The 13551-nt window shown below is 38.8% G+C and overlaps 1 protein-coding gene across 3 annotated transcripts in view; it reads left to right on the top strand.

Annotated features, from left to right (window-relative positions):
• The window catches only part of LOC136826121 (adhesion G protein-coupled receptor E3-like), an 86904-nt gene that overhangs the window by 47010 nt on the left and 26343 nt on the right, over nt 1–13551 (top strand). For all 3 annotated transcript variants that reach the window (XR_010849517.1, XM_067083123.1, XM_067083111.1), the window contains exons 11-13: nt 643–883; nt 2156–2256; nt 4902–5125. Coding sequence is in view for 2 of the 3 variants with exons in the window: in XM_067083123.1 (XP_066939224.1) it covers nt 643–883; nt 2156–2256; nt 4902–5125 (566 nt within the window). In the remaining variant the exon portion in view is untranslated. The remainder of the gene's footprint in view (nt 1–642; nt 884–2155; nt 2257–4901; nt 5126–13551) is intronic.

The following is a 13551-nucleotide window of genomic DNA, read 5'->3' on the forward strand; positions in this document are numbered from 1 at the left end:
ATAGTAGTTTTTAAATGTTACTGTAAAACACACATGTTAGTCCCCCAAAAGCTTAAAGGTGACCATACCACCTTAGCTCCTCATCCAGTTCAGAGATATATACACACACACACACTAGTCCCCCAAAGCTTAAAGGTTCTACCTTAGTTCTTCATCCATTTCAGAGAGATGCATCCCTTTGGGAAAATAATCGACTCTCATAATTTTTCTAATTTGAAAATTTTTTTATTTTGTATTTCACTAGGTTGGATATTGGATGTTACAAGACTTTTGAAAAGGTGACGTTGCATTATTTTGTAACACGTTTGTAATGGCTTAGTAATTTTGATATCTATTTTCAGCATAATAAAACACACTGACACGATTTGGCACTTTCACATACAATAAGCACAAAGAGAAATTGGTTTCTCGTAGAACCCATTTGCTCCAAGAGAATGCAGTTTTTTTTATTACATATCAACTTATTTAAATTTTTTCAGTTTTACCGGTTGGCTAAACGAATGGAGTAATGTGGTTCATATAGCTGAACTTCATGTTCAACTTGTTGTATGTTACCCTAATTATATTTTTCTTTATTATGTCTCCGAAAGACCTGTGCAGATTTCAGCAGTTCCACATAATATACCCCGTTTAACTTCTCAGATTTGCAAATTGTAAGCCAGCACAAAGGTTACTATGAGAAGAGAGAGAATCGTCTTTACAAGCATGGATTCTTCGGGGAAGATCAACTCCTGTTGCCAGAGAAATTCTATGAAAATTACGAGGAGTATGATAGAGACCTAGGACTAGAGAATTCCTTGGGCCATGATAAGGACGATGAGCGCATCGTTGTTGTCTTCAATTCTTTCCGGAACATCCATTGCCTTACAAACCCTGTTCCTTGGTAAGTAGATTGTAGTTTTTTTTTTTTTCCAGCAAGAGAAAGGTAATGCAAGTGAAAGTATTGGTTAGTTTAAAATTACAGTGATTTTATTTCCTTAATTTGAGAACAGTTTTTGTTCATGAATTTGATATTGATTTAAAAGTCGTTGTCCAATTGAAGTTTGTTGATCATCACTTTAATAAAGGCGTCACTATCGACAAGACCCTTCTCAAGAACTTAATGTGAGGTATTTCGACTGTAAAGAGTGCACCCGTTGAAAAAATATGTTGTATACAACACTGAGTTTAAATTTGGAAGCAAAAGGAGAATCAAGGAATATGGGGACTACAGTATAATTGTCCTTCATTACTGATAGAAGAACAATTACTTAGAAATTATTATATGTAGTACCTGTTCTTCATTGTAGTTGCATTGCTTTCTTTGATTAAAATCCATGACTTTATTTTTTCACCTCTGCGGGTATCATAATCTGACTTCATGCAGCCCCAGTTGTCATTGCTCATTTAAGCAGAATTTATCGCGACAAACAGTCGGCTGGTTAAATCAAATAATAATTGTTTTGAAAAACCTCTGTGACAAGAATTTACTAGAGAAATTCTTTAAGTTTCTGTAAGCTCTAGTAATTTTGTGCATTGGTCTCCTTTTGCACAGGTAAGACAGGTAGTAAAGAAACTGATGAAATAAATTATGTATGAATCTGTTGGAACATAGCGTGAAGAAAACCTAATATTCCTCATTTATTGATCTTGAATCAAAGCTTTTCAATGTACTGTATGTCATAAAACAATAAGTTTCGGAAAAGCTTCCATTTATAGACGTATGGAGAATGGGCTTTCATTCTTTTGTTGTTCGTCAATTTGTTTCATTAGTGTACCGAATAAATACAGTGTTGTTACGTTATTTGCATCATATCTACATTTATGGTGTTGTAGAGCTGGAGGAAGGAATGAAACATGGAGTTGAGAAAGCGCTTCCATGTGTGTGTTTTTTTTTTCACACCTCCTCAGGGTCAAGTGATGCAACTCTGTGGCAGCAGTTCTACAATTTTAAGATCTAATTTTCTAAAAATGTCATTCACAAGTATTTCGTCCAGTTTGTACATCCCGGGGCTGCTGTTGATCAAATCTGCACGATTTTTCATTATGACGCATGATACAACAATGTTTCTTTACGTGATATCTTTACAGTACATTATCTCTTTAGCTTTTTTCCAATTGATGGCATGGTTGCATTCATTCATGTACATTTATGTTGAATCCTATTACCAAACAGCGATCCTCCTACTGAAGAGGAACCTCCTCTCACTGCGACACACCTGGTCAACAGTCGAGTCATTGGTGCAACCGTTGGATTTGGGAGCCGGTGGCGTGCAGGTAATAATGACTTTATATCTTTGGTTTTCTCTTATCTTTTTTCAGTAACAGTGACTTATGAAATCCTTTGGTTATCATCATTGTAGCTTTCCAATACTGAGATGTAGTTTGGTGATTGCCATGAGAAACATGAGTGAGATGTATATACAGTATATGCATATATATATATATATATATATATATATATATATATATATATATATATATATATATATATATATATATATATATAATATAGTATAGGCTACTAGCTGACCAACCTGGCGCTGCCCAGAAAAACTCTGAATGACATTCAGTAAACTACCTCTCTCTCTCTCCCCAGCTTTCTCCCCCCAACACCCCCAAGCTTACCTGTCATTTCTTCTGTTAGTTCATTGAACTGCCGTTAAAACTTATGTGTAGACAACAGTTTGTGGGCAGAGACAGTTCACTCAGCCAGAACGGGTGAACTGATAGTGTTACCTAAATATCTTCTGACCTACTGACAGGTAATTGCATGTGTGGACAGGTTAGTGTCAATTTTGTGACAGCTTGCCACTGCATTTCATCTGGGAAGCATCTCAGACACTCTGATCAGAATATGAATAAATTATGTATCGGGTTATTCATGTCACTGTTAGACTCTTCAGTGCTATTTGTAGGCCGTTATAAGTCCAAATCATACAATAAAAATCTAAAACAATATTTCCATGTGATATAGACAATTTGGTATAGGTCTAGGCCAGTAATGTCTTTTTATATGTGTTACTATAATGAAAGTTAACTTCACTGTCCAATTCATAAAAAAAACTGAGCCAAGCCCTCAGTTCTAATTTAAACTCATTCATTAATATTGTATGAGAATAGACATCTTTTTTAATTTAATAAGAAATTTGTAGTCTATACTCTGTTATGCCTTTTCACTTCTCCTCTATTATTAAGAGAATTGCTGCAAGAGTTAGTCTTCCACCACTCAACATATTAAGAAAAAAGTGGCAAAACACATTCCTATACGGCTAACTTCAACTCCATACGTTTTTTTTTTTATATTAGTTTTAGGGACGTTTTAAACATATAATAAATTACAACTCATCTTTACAATGACATCAAATTCCTTAACATAGAATTCTGTATAAAGTTACACTTCAATGAAACTTGGAAATTCAGTGGTCTAGAAGAGCTATGGGTCCTTTGTGGACAAGCCAGCACCAAAAGGGCATTGCCAGTCCATGATTTAGTACTGACAATGTCAAGAGCACTGGTTTCTGTACTTCCAGCTGTCCATGCACTTAGTGGTTGTGACACGACCAGCAAGGTTTCAACGAAACTTGCTGTATTCAAGGCAGCAGAGCAAGGTGGAATAGAGTTAATCAAGGATTTTGGAAAAAATAAAGAACTTTCTCATGATATGGAAATCAAAGCAGAGCAGTTTCTTGCCCGAGCCATTGGTGGAGTCAACACAGATACATTCAATGAGCTTTGATATTTTCTGTACCATCATAAAAGCATTAAAAACAATTTTGAAAGATTTGTTCCAACTTCAAATAGCATACAGCTTCATATTAAGCGAGCTTTTTTGCAATGTTATCACTGGACAAATGCCACAAAAGCTACATACATATACTGAATCCACTAGATTATGGTTACATTTTGAAAGATGACTTCCTGGTACCACTTATTGTTTCTGAACCTATCAACCCTCCAATTTTCCATTTCCATGCACCTGTAAAAAATGCTTTAGGTCAAATATATGTCCTTGCTGTGTAGCAGACATTAGTTGCTGTGAATTCTGCAAGTGATGTAAGTGGGTAGTGTAGCAATCCACGTAATACTATAAGAAAGAGTCATAATGATTCCAAAGACAGTGAAGATGATTTAACGGTGGAATGTGAAATGAAGGTTTGAGAGTGTGATTTTTTTCCAAACAATTAATATTTCATTACACAAGTGTATGATTTATTTGTTTAATTTTACTACTGCACAGTATTAGGAGACATAGATAAACAATCATGTATGAATAAATTTCTTTTAATTTTTTTTTATTTATACCCTTATCTGATGAAAATTCATGTCAAACCATCTTATTATGTGTTCTCCTATTCAAGACCTTTGAAATAATATGCATATTGAGTATATTCTGGTCATTTATTGACTTTTATCATTTTTGTCAGGCAGCCATCTTGGATTTCAAAATGGTGGAAAACAGGCCAGTTGTGGAACATGTGACGAAGTTTTTTTTTTTTTATGTCCAAACAACCCTTAAACAAGATCTGAAGTCAAATTTAGGGTACATCTTAGTGCATACGGGACCTTACCAGGCTCCTAGACTAAATGTAGTGTAGAACATAATTCAGTACACCTTTTTTTCACATATATTACGACAGACATCAGTGGCCTTTCATTAACATTGTTACAAATCATTAAATTTGCTCTCAATACTATATTGCCTGCATGCCACCTTTGATTGTTTGTTTTATGCAAGTATTCCGAGACATGTTTTCTGAAAAAGGGCTGTAATGCCTGTAATTAGATTTGGAAGGATAACCTCTTATTCAAGCCATCTCCTCAATGGGAAACGAAGATAGTTATTATTACTAATACTAATGCTACTGCTTCCAGTAATGCTAATAATGATGACTGTGCCTTATACTCGGATATATTTTCAGATAAAAATAAATTTGTTGAGCTGAAGTTTAGCCATATTTATGATGGCTTTACTTACGAGTTGGCCAACGTTCGTTGTAAGTGGTGGAACACAGAGACGCACTACTGGTCCTCGGAAGGCTGCACTCTTCATTATACGAATGAGAAGTACAGCATTTGCCATTGTGATCATCTGACGAACTTAGCTGTCATCATGGACGTAAGAGGCTTGTTGAAGAGAAACCACGTAAGATTTTATTCTGTTGGTTTGATGGATTTTGAGAGACTTCTCTTGATTTATTTTGTTTTGTGTTGATAATTGTCATTTAACCACTCCTGTATACTCTTTATGTAACACAGCCTACGAGGTATTTGGACTGATTCACGTTGTCATAGGTCCCTAGAACAGCTGGAATTTGGCTGCCCTCAGGACAACCTTGAAAAACTCTTGCAGTATGAAATTTGAAGAGGTCAGTCATATAATTATAATAAACTCAAATGTTATACTACCATGCAAGGTACTTTTGTCTAGGTCTATGACTTGTGGTCTTTGATTCAGATGGAATTGGGAAAATAAAAGGTAAAGTTTTATCTTTCGCTAGCAGAGAAAAATTGCCAAATTATTGTCACCATTATCCAAAAAGTTTCCAGTAATATTTGCACCTATATATGTATGTATGATATATATATATATATATATATATATATATATATATATATATATATATATATATATATTATATATATGTATATATATATATATATATATATATATATATATATATATATATATATATATATATAGTATGTATATATCATACATACATATATAGGTGCAGTAGCATTACTGAAAACTTTTTGGCTAGTGTTGACAATAATTTGGGAGTTTTTCCAAGTGCACTCAGTTAACATCCATTATTCATTTTATGTGCAGCCACAGGACCACCAGTGGCCTGCCTCATCCCTCCTTGTCTTCTGATTTTGTATTGTAAATGCATGTAATTTAGTTATCCTGACAGTTTCTCTCCAGAATCCCAATAAAGTAAGGCCTTAAGGCCCTGTTCCTGCTCATCATATTTTACCCTTGTAGGTGATACAGTCAGATCAGCAACATCTTTGTGGTAAGGTTATTAGAGCCGAACCTTCAACGTGTATATATATACTGTATAGATATATATATATGTGTATATATATATATATATATATATATATATATATATATATATATATATATATATATATATATATATATATATATATATATATATATATATATATATATATATATATATATATATATATATTATATATGTGTGTGTGTGTATATATATATTTTATATATACATATATTTATGTAGACACTGTATACATGTGTATATATATAGACATATGTATACATAGTGTATACATAAATATATGTATATATAAAATATGATATATATATATATATATATATATATATATATATATATATATATATATATATATATATATATATATATATATATATATATATATATATATATATATATATATATATATATATAAATATATATATATATATATATATATATATATATATATATATATATATATATATATATATATATATATATATATATATATATATATATATATATATATATATATATATATATATATATATATATATATATATATATATATATATATATATATATATATATATATATATATATATATATATATATATATATATATATATATATATATGTATATGCTTGAAGGTTCGGCTCTAATAAACTTACCACAAAGATGTTGCTGATCTGACTGTATCACCTACAAGGGTAAAATATGATGAGCAGGAACAGGGCCTTAAGGCCTTACTTTATTGGGATTCTGGAGAGAAACTGCCAGGATAACTAAATTACATGTATTTACAATACAAAATCAGAAGACAAGGAGGGATAAGGCAGGCCACTGATGGTCCTGTGGCTGCACATTAAATGAATAATGGATGTTAACTTGGTGCACTTGGAAATTTCTTTGGTGTAACCAACAAGCATACAGTCGTGGCAGAAGGGTCCACAGCGGCAAACACTCCTTCTGGAATAGAGAAAGGCCTATGATCACTTGACATAAAACACTACTGAATAAACTTGTGACACAAGTTAAACATGACAGGTCAGGTCTGTGTAAGAGTTGCACTTGGAAACAGAAACATTTAGGAAAAGAAAAAGTTAAGTGACTGGACAACCTCAATTCCTTACTGTACCTTAATTCTGAAGAGGTGGCTCCTGTAGTCGTACCAATGGAAGGACATGGAGTTGGCACTGTGTTTAAGATACTAGGACTGAGTCATTCAGCCACAGATGGATGTTGGCTCTGAAGGAGTGGGCAGTCAAAGATGTGACTTGCTTGGCAGTGTTCTGGTCTCTCTCCATGTCCTGGGGTGAGGAGCTATTTATCAGCTCCTAGAATTGCTGGGTTTTGAGCCTGGAAGGCATCCAGGTGCATTCTGGGACGTCCAACTTTCTCTTTTGGCGAATGTTGGGTAGTTAATCTGTGCCTTAAATCATACAGGAGGGGCGGACATCTAAATCAGTGCCTTGGTTTGTTCAGGTGGCCAGGCATCTTCTCCGAGTTCAGGTCAGTACCTGGAATAAGAGGTTTATCGCAGTCAGGGAGCTCAAGAGAGGATTAGAAGCAACAAAGGACTAATAGAATGAGATTGAAGGGGCAGTTTCCACAACCAGCCCTCAGCATGTCGTGGCAAGCTAACTTAATTTACAGAAGGTTATTTATTAAGTTTGTTTGTTGGTAAATTTTACTTTATTCGTGAAAGGTGAGTTGCCTTAGGAGTGTTAACTCTCTTAGCAGCTCCCCCAACAAGTAGACATATCTTAATAGGGTGGGAATATCTGCAGGCAAGGCAAATTGACTTTTAAGGATCACCTCTCCTCTGTTAGCCCTTGGTTGCTTTAATGAACTTAAAATTAGGATTTCTGTTTGGATAAATGCAAGTTTTATCGCATTTTAGGCAAAAGTTACATTAGTGCAGAATCAGTTTGCTACTGGGAGTAATTTACGTTAGTAATGAAGGGCTAAAATGAAGCAGCACTAAATTACAGTGAAAAATGTATCACATGAACTTTATAATTTGTCATGATCTAATATTATAGGTATAAGATAATTTCATAGAATTATTATTAGAATCAGGACCTGTAAGTTAGTCATGCACTTAAAACTATAGATTATCTTGGTAATATTAATTCATGCGGTTAGTTGCCTTGTTGAGGCAATTTAAAGGTAGTACTCGTGGTCTTGGGTTAGGTGATGCCATGGTACTTAGGTATGGTGGTGGCACTGTGCCGTATAGGACACAGGTGGCACCGGAGCCTAGGGCTCAATTAGGTGGTTTAAGGTTCCTTTTCAGGCTCGTAAATATAAGGTGCAAGCTTTAAGTTGCTTACAAGGTTGAATGTCAGCAGTGACTTGCAAAGGGGAGGAGTTGAGCGACTTGCGATGCCAGGAATTTGGCTAGTGGCACTTCGAATCCTGTCATGCTGAGCATAAATTTCCTCTAACCGTCCTTACAGACCACAACCCCCTTAAGTATCCAACAACTTTTATAAACCAGAATAAGTGCCTCATGCACTGGCACTTGGACCTCCAAGACTATAATTGGAAAATCGAGCACATCATGATTACTGACAACACAATTGCTGATGTGCTTTCCAGGTACTAAAGCCAATGCTCCAACCATCTTTGGCACCTTGCCACTCCTTCCAAAGTAGCCTGGCACTCCTTCCAGAGTGAAGTGCCACATTTCCTCCCTTCTAATAATGCAGAATAAAGGTAGAAAGTGAGGATAGTAACAAGGAAGGAAGTATCTTTACGCTTTTAGGAAGGGTATTAGAAGGGAGGTAATGTGGCACTTCACTCTGGAAGGAGTGCCGATGTCACTGGCATCAACTGCCAGGTAGAGAGGCTGATTGTAGTCGGGTATATGGAGAACTGGTTGGCTGATGAGTACGGCCTTGAAGTGGTTGTACTGCTCTCTTGCAGTCGGGCGTACAACAGAAGGTTTGCTTTCCCCAGAAGAGGTTGGTTTTATAGGAGCAGCTGCATCACCGAAGTTAGGGATGAAACCACAGAAATACTGTACCATTCCTATGAAATGCTGAGCTTCTTTCTTTGTCTTCGGGTACAGCATATCTCGGATCGCTCGAATGTTGGCATCCTTAGGCATCAGTTGCTGTTTCCTTCTCTGTGACCAAGGTATGTGATTTCAGCCACCCTGAGCTGGCATTTTTAGGTGGGTGTGGACCTTAACTACCATACGCCGGTGGCTAGAGATTTGATCAGGTTTGTGGGTGTTCTTCCCATGAGTGGGCATAGATTACTGTCATCTAAATAGACAGTGCACTTTTTGACATCTACCAAGACCTTATTCATTAGTTGCTGGAAACAGCTCGGGGGCATTCTTAAGGCCAAAGGGCATCACCTTGCACTGGTAGAGGATGGTAGGCATAGTAAACTCAATCAGAGGGCGCAACTCCTCAGAGAGTGGCACCTGCAAGTACCCCTTTTCCAAATTGATCTTGCTTAAGAAAGGGGCCCTGTCCAGGCTGTCCAAAAAGACCTCAATTTGCGGGAGGGGTATGGCTCTGGTTTTATAACCTCATTCAGTTTGTGAAAGTCTATGCATAGCTTATCTTCTCCCACCCTTCCTTAGGAACCAGGACTACTGGGAAGGGCAACTGACTGTGGCTGTCCTCAATAAGGCCCAGGTTGAGTTAAAGTTGTACCTGTTCCTCGACCTTTTTTGCTCGCTGCGGGTTGACTGATAGTAGCCTTGGGCGATAGGGCTGGTATTTTCCTGCAGGTGTTTGGTATGTTCCAGGGTGTCGGTGCATCTGAGGCGGTCCTGGGTTACCTGAGGATATTGGAGTAGTAGTTGTTGAATGTCTCAGCGTTGGTGATCTTTGAGGCCCAGGGTAATGGGTGTAAGGTTGAGCAAAATTTCGGAATTAGTTGTGGGGATGGTATTGTGGTAATAGCACCTACCATGGCCCAGGTTTAGATGGGGTCTTCCCATCTTCTTTCTCCTCCTCATGTTGCTGGTAGGGCTTTAGCAGGTTAATGTGTAGCCATTTGACTCTTCTCCCACAGTCTACAAGGTAGTTCAAGGCTCCTTACTTCCCGAGTATTTTGTGGGGGGCCAGTGAATTGGGTCTCAAGGGGGTGTGTAGCTCCTGTGTGGGGTACCAGGACCTGGTCTCCATCTGGAAACTCAGGAGGTTGCCTTTTTGTGAGCTTGGGCCAGGCCCGACTTTCTCTTGGTTTGCCTCTGTGGCCTGAGTGACAGGCCATGGGGCTCAGAGTTTTCGTTGGATGTCAGTGAGGTCCTTCGCCCAACTGGACCTTTCAGGTTTGCACAAAGTCTCATATAGGATGTTGAGGGGGGGCCCCGTGTGGAGTGAGCATAGAGGAGCTTGAAAGGGCTGTACCTGAGGGTTTCTGAAAGGGGCCTGGCGAATAGCAAAGAGGGCGTAGGAAAGGTTCTCCTCCCTTGTGTTAGAGTTTGGCTAAGGTGGAGCCGAGGATCCAGTGGAATCTCTCCACTATTCCCAGCTCTTTGGATGAAATTAGAGTTGGATATGTTTTTCTCCCTGGCTGGCCATGCTGTCCTGGAATTCCCTAGGCATGAAATGTCGCCCCTGATCACTTTGGATAGTGGCGGGGAACCCAAAATGGCAGAATTGTATGAGGGCCTTCACAGAATTCTTGGAGCTCTCACTCTGGACTGGGATAGGCTCTGGGTATCATGTGAAGCGATCTATTATAGTTAGGCAATGGTTATGGCCAGTCTTGCTTTTTTTACGTCCCTGTGGTGTATAATAGTCAATGATGACATCCTGGAATAGGGCACCAACAGATGGAATGTTCCTTATGGGAGTCTTGGGGATGACTTCATTGGGGTTGCCAGTTATCTGGCAAGTAGGGCAGGAGGCTACAAAATCCTTGACAGCTTCGAGGTCAGCCAGTAGGGGTGTCGCTGATGGCCTTGGTGGTCTGGGTGACACCGATGTGCCCTCCAATCCTGTCATGTGCCAGTTGGGGGATTTTTGTTAGAAGGGAGCTGGGCATTACCACCTGCTGGTGGATGACCTGAGCAGGCTCATGTCATTCCTGGGTTACCTGGTAGAGTACTTTGTCCTTCAGGAGGAAGTCATCCTTCACAAGGTCCACAAGGTTTTCTTCACTGGTGGTGGCATCAGAGTGGAGAGCTGCAGCTTTGTGTCCTCAGTCTGGGCCTGAATGAGTTGTTCCCTGCTTAAGGTTGGAATGGACGCATTTGCCCCTTGATGAGGAGGGTGGCTGTAGGACTGGAGTCAGGTTGACCTTGCATGGTGCTAGGCTGATCATGCAACCATGGCACTTCCACTAAGGTGAGATCTGCTGGGAGTGGGTCTTTGCAAGGGGTAGGTGCCTTCTTCTCAGGTTCATCAGGAACCACGGCCATCATATAGCGCAGAGAAATCAAGGAGTCTCTCCACTGCAGAAGGTCCTGGCCCAAAAGGAATGAGTGTTCTGTCGAGAGGAACATGACCACCCCGAAGAGATGTTCCCTCACTCGGGAGGAATCACCAGTAGTGACACTCAGGTTTACCCAGCAAATGGTCATCCTCTTGTCCTCATGATGGGTGGCACTGGGAGGCACTTGGGCCCAGGTGATAAGACTCACTCTGTCAATAATGTTAGGCAGGATCTGCTGTGGTGTGGATCCATCAAGAAGTGCCACAGACACTTCCTCAAGGCTGATCCACTCAGGGGCTGTCGAGAGCTAACAGCTTAATTGACTACCTTAGGAGGGGGGAATCTCTTACATCCTTTGTAGAATGCAGACTTGTGGCCCCTCTGCCCACAGTCTCGGCAGATTGCATCTTGGTAGTTTGGTTTTTGGGGTAGCTGCCATGGGTGCAGGCTTAGAGGTGGAGGCTGTAGCTCCAGGGAACTCTTCCTCTTGGTGGCGAGGTGCCCTACTCTTTTACAATGCTGGCACACCGTGACGTTAGATGGGAGCTCATTCTTAGGGCAATGTGAACCCGCAGTATGACTTGGTGGAGAATCTTTCATCTTAGCGAGCTGGCAGGAGGGTGGTAGGTGTCCCAACCATCCGCCAAGCAACAACACTTGGTGAAAGTCTTGGGATGTTTCTCACTAAGGTGAGTGGCTAAGCCCCAGTTGCAATACAGGAAGTTCTTGAGCTCGAAATCCTTGCATTCCAAGGCCTCCAGCCAGTGCTTGAGAGCTCCAGTCTTATGATGCACCCAGTCGGACCAGGTTTGGCCTGCTTCCTTCGGGAGGTTGCGCCAGCGCTGCCTTCATCGCTCAGGAGTGATCTTGTATGCCTTAATGACCACTCATCGGACTTCCTCCCATTGGCTTGTCCAAGGAGCTAAAAGTGTCCAGGCCCTTGCCTCCCATATGTTTGGCAAGGATCAAGGCGATCTCCATGGCTGTAGGAGTGAAGGTATCAAAGACGCTTTCCGTTTAGTCTAACCAAGCTTAGGACTGCCTATTTTGATAGTTCAGAAAAATAGACTCTAAAAATGCCTATACAGGTATTATCCTACTTACGATGGGGTTAGATTCCAAAAAGACCCATCATTTGTTGGAAAAATATATCACGAATGTAGCCTAGCCCACACTAGGGTATTCAGTACCCTTACATGCATACCTTTGGTAGCCTTGACTGCACTATAAGTATACCCTATACATTACTGGTTTAGTAATTATTGATATCAGCTAATTCTGGGCTCATGCCAGTTGACTTATGATAATTCAATACAAGAGAAATTGAATAACAAACAAAGGTTAAACAGCCTACATTGAGTATATATCGTATACATACATGGTAGACTAGCCAACATTATACTTGTACTGTACAATATATTCACATATTAATATCCTTATACAAACATCAACATAACAATATGCATCTTTTCCCATGGAACTTTTAAATGTTATGCTTTACTTCCTGTATCAATAATATTGTATATATTCTTATATTGATTATTTTGTATTATAAATTGAGTTCTGAAGAGATCAACTTTTGGTTTGGGAAATCGATTATCTTTTATCTTGCCGTATTTATCAGTTCAGAGCCCCCTTTTCTTGCTTCTAGTTAACGTAAATGAATCTCCAGATAATTTGGTTATATGGGGGCAAAGTTAGTTAATTATCTGTGAAGTGATTTTAGTTGAAATATAACTTATTAATGCGTCTTGTTGTGAAATTAACTATTATTTTTGTGCTGATAGATGACATTGGCCGTTTGGACTTTGGGGCATTTGTTTTGTGAAAAAAGTTAAAGTATACCTTAGTTTAACCAGACCACTGAGCTGATTAACAGCTCTCCTAGAGACTGGCCCGAAGGATTAGCTTATTTTGCGTGACTAGAACCAATTTAGTTACCTAGCAACTGGACCTACAGCTTATTGTGGAATCAGAACCACATTATAAAGCGAGATGAATTTCTATCACCAGAAAATTCACTAAATCCTTCACTGGCCGGCCGGAGGATCAGAACGTGGGCCTAGGAGAGTGTTAGAGTGAAATCTGATGAACCAAACAAAAATTTCTTTCAGTTTTCTTCTGAAGATGGAAAGAAACCCACAAGGTTCT

This window comes from Macrobrachium rosenbergii, chromosome 3 (genome assembly GCF_040412425.1).
Source record: "Macrobrachium rosenbergii isolate ZJJX-2024 chromosome 3, ASM4041242v1, whole genome shotgun sequence".
Lineage (NCBI taxonomy): Eukaryota > Metazoa > Arthropoda > Malacostraca > Decapoda > Palaemonidae > Macrobrachium > Macrobrachium rosenbergii.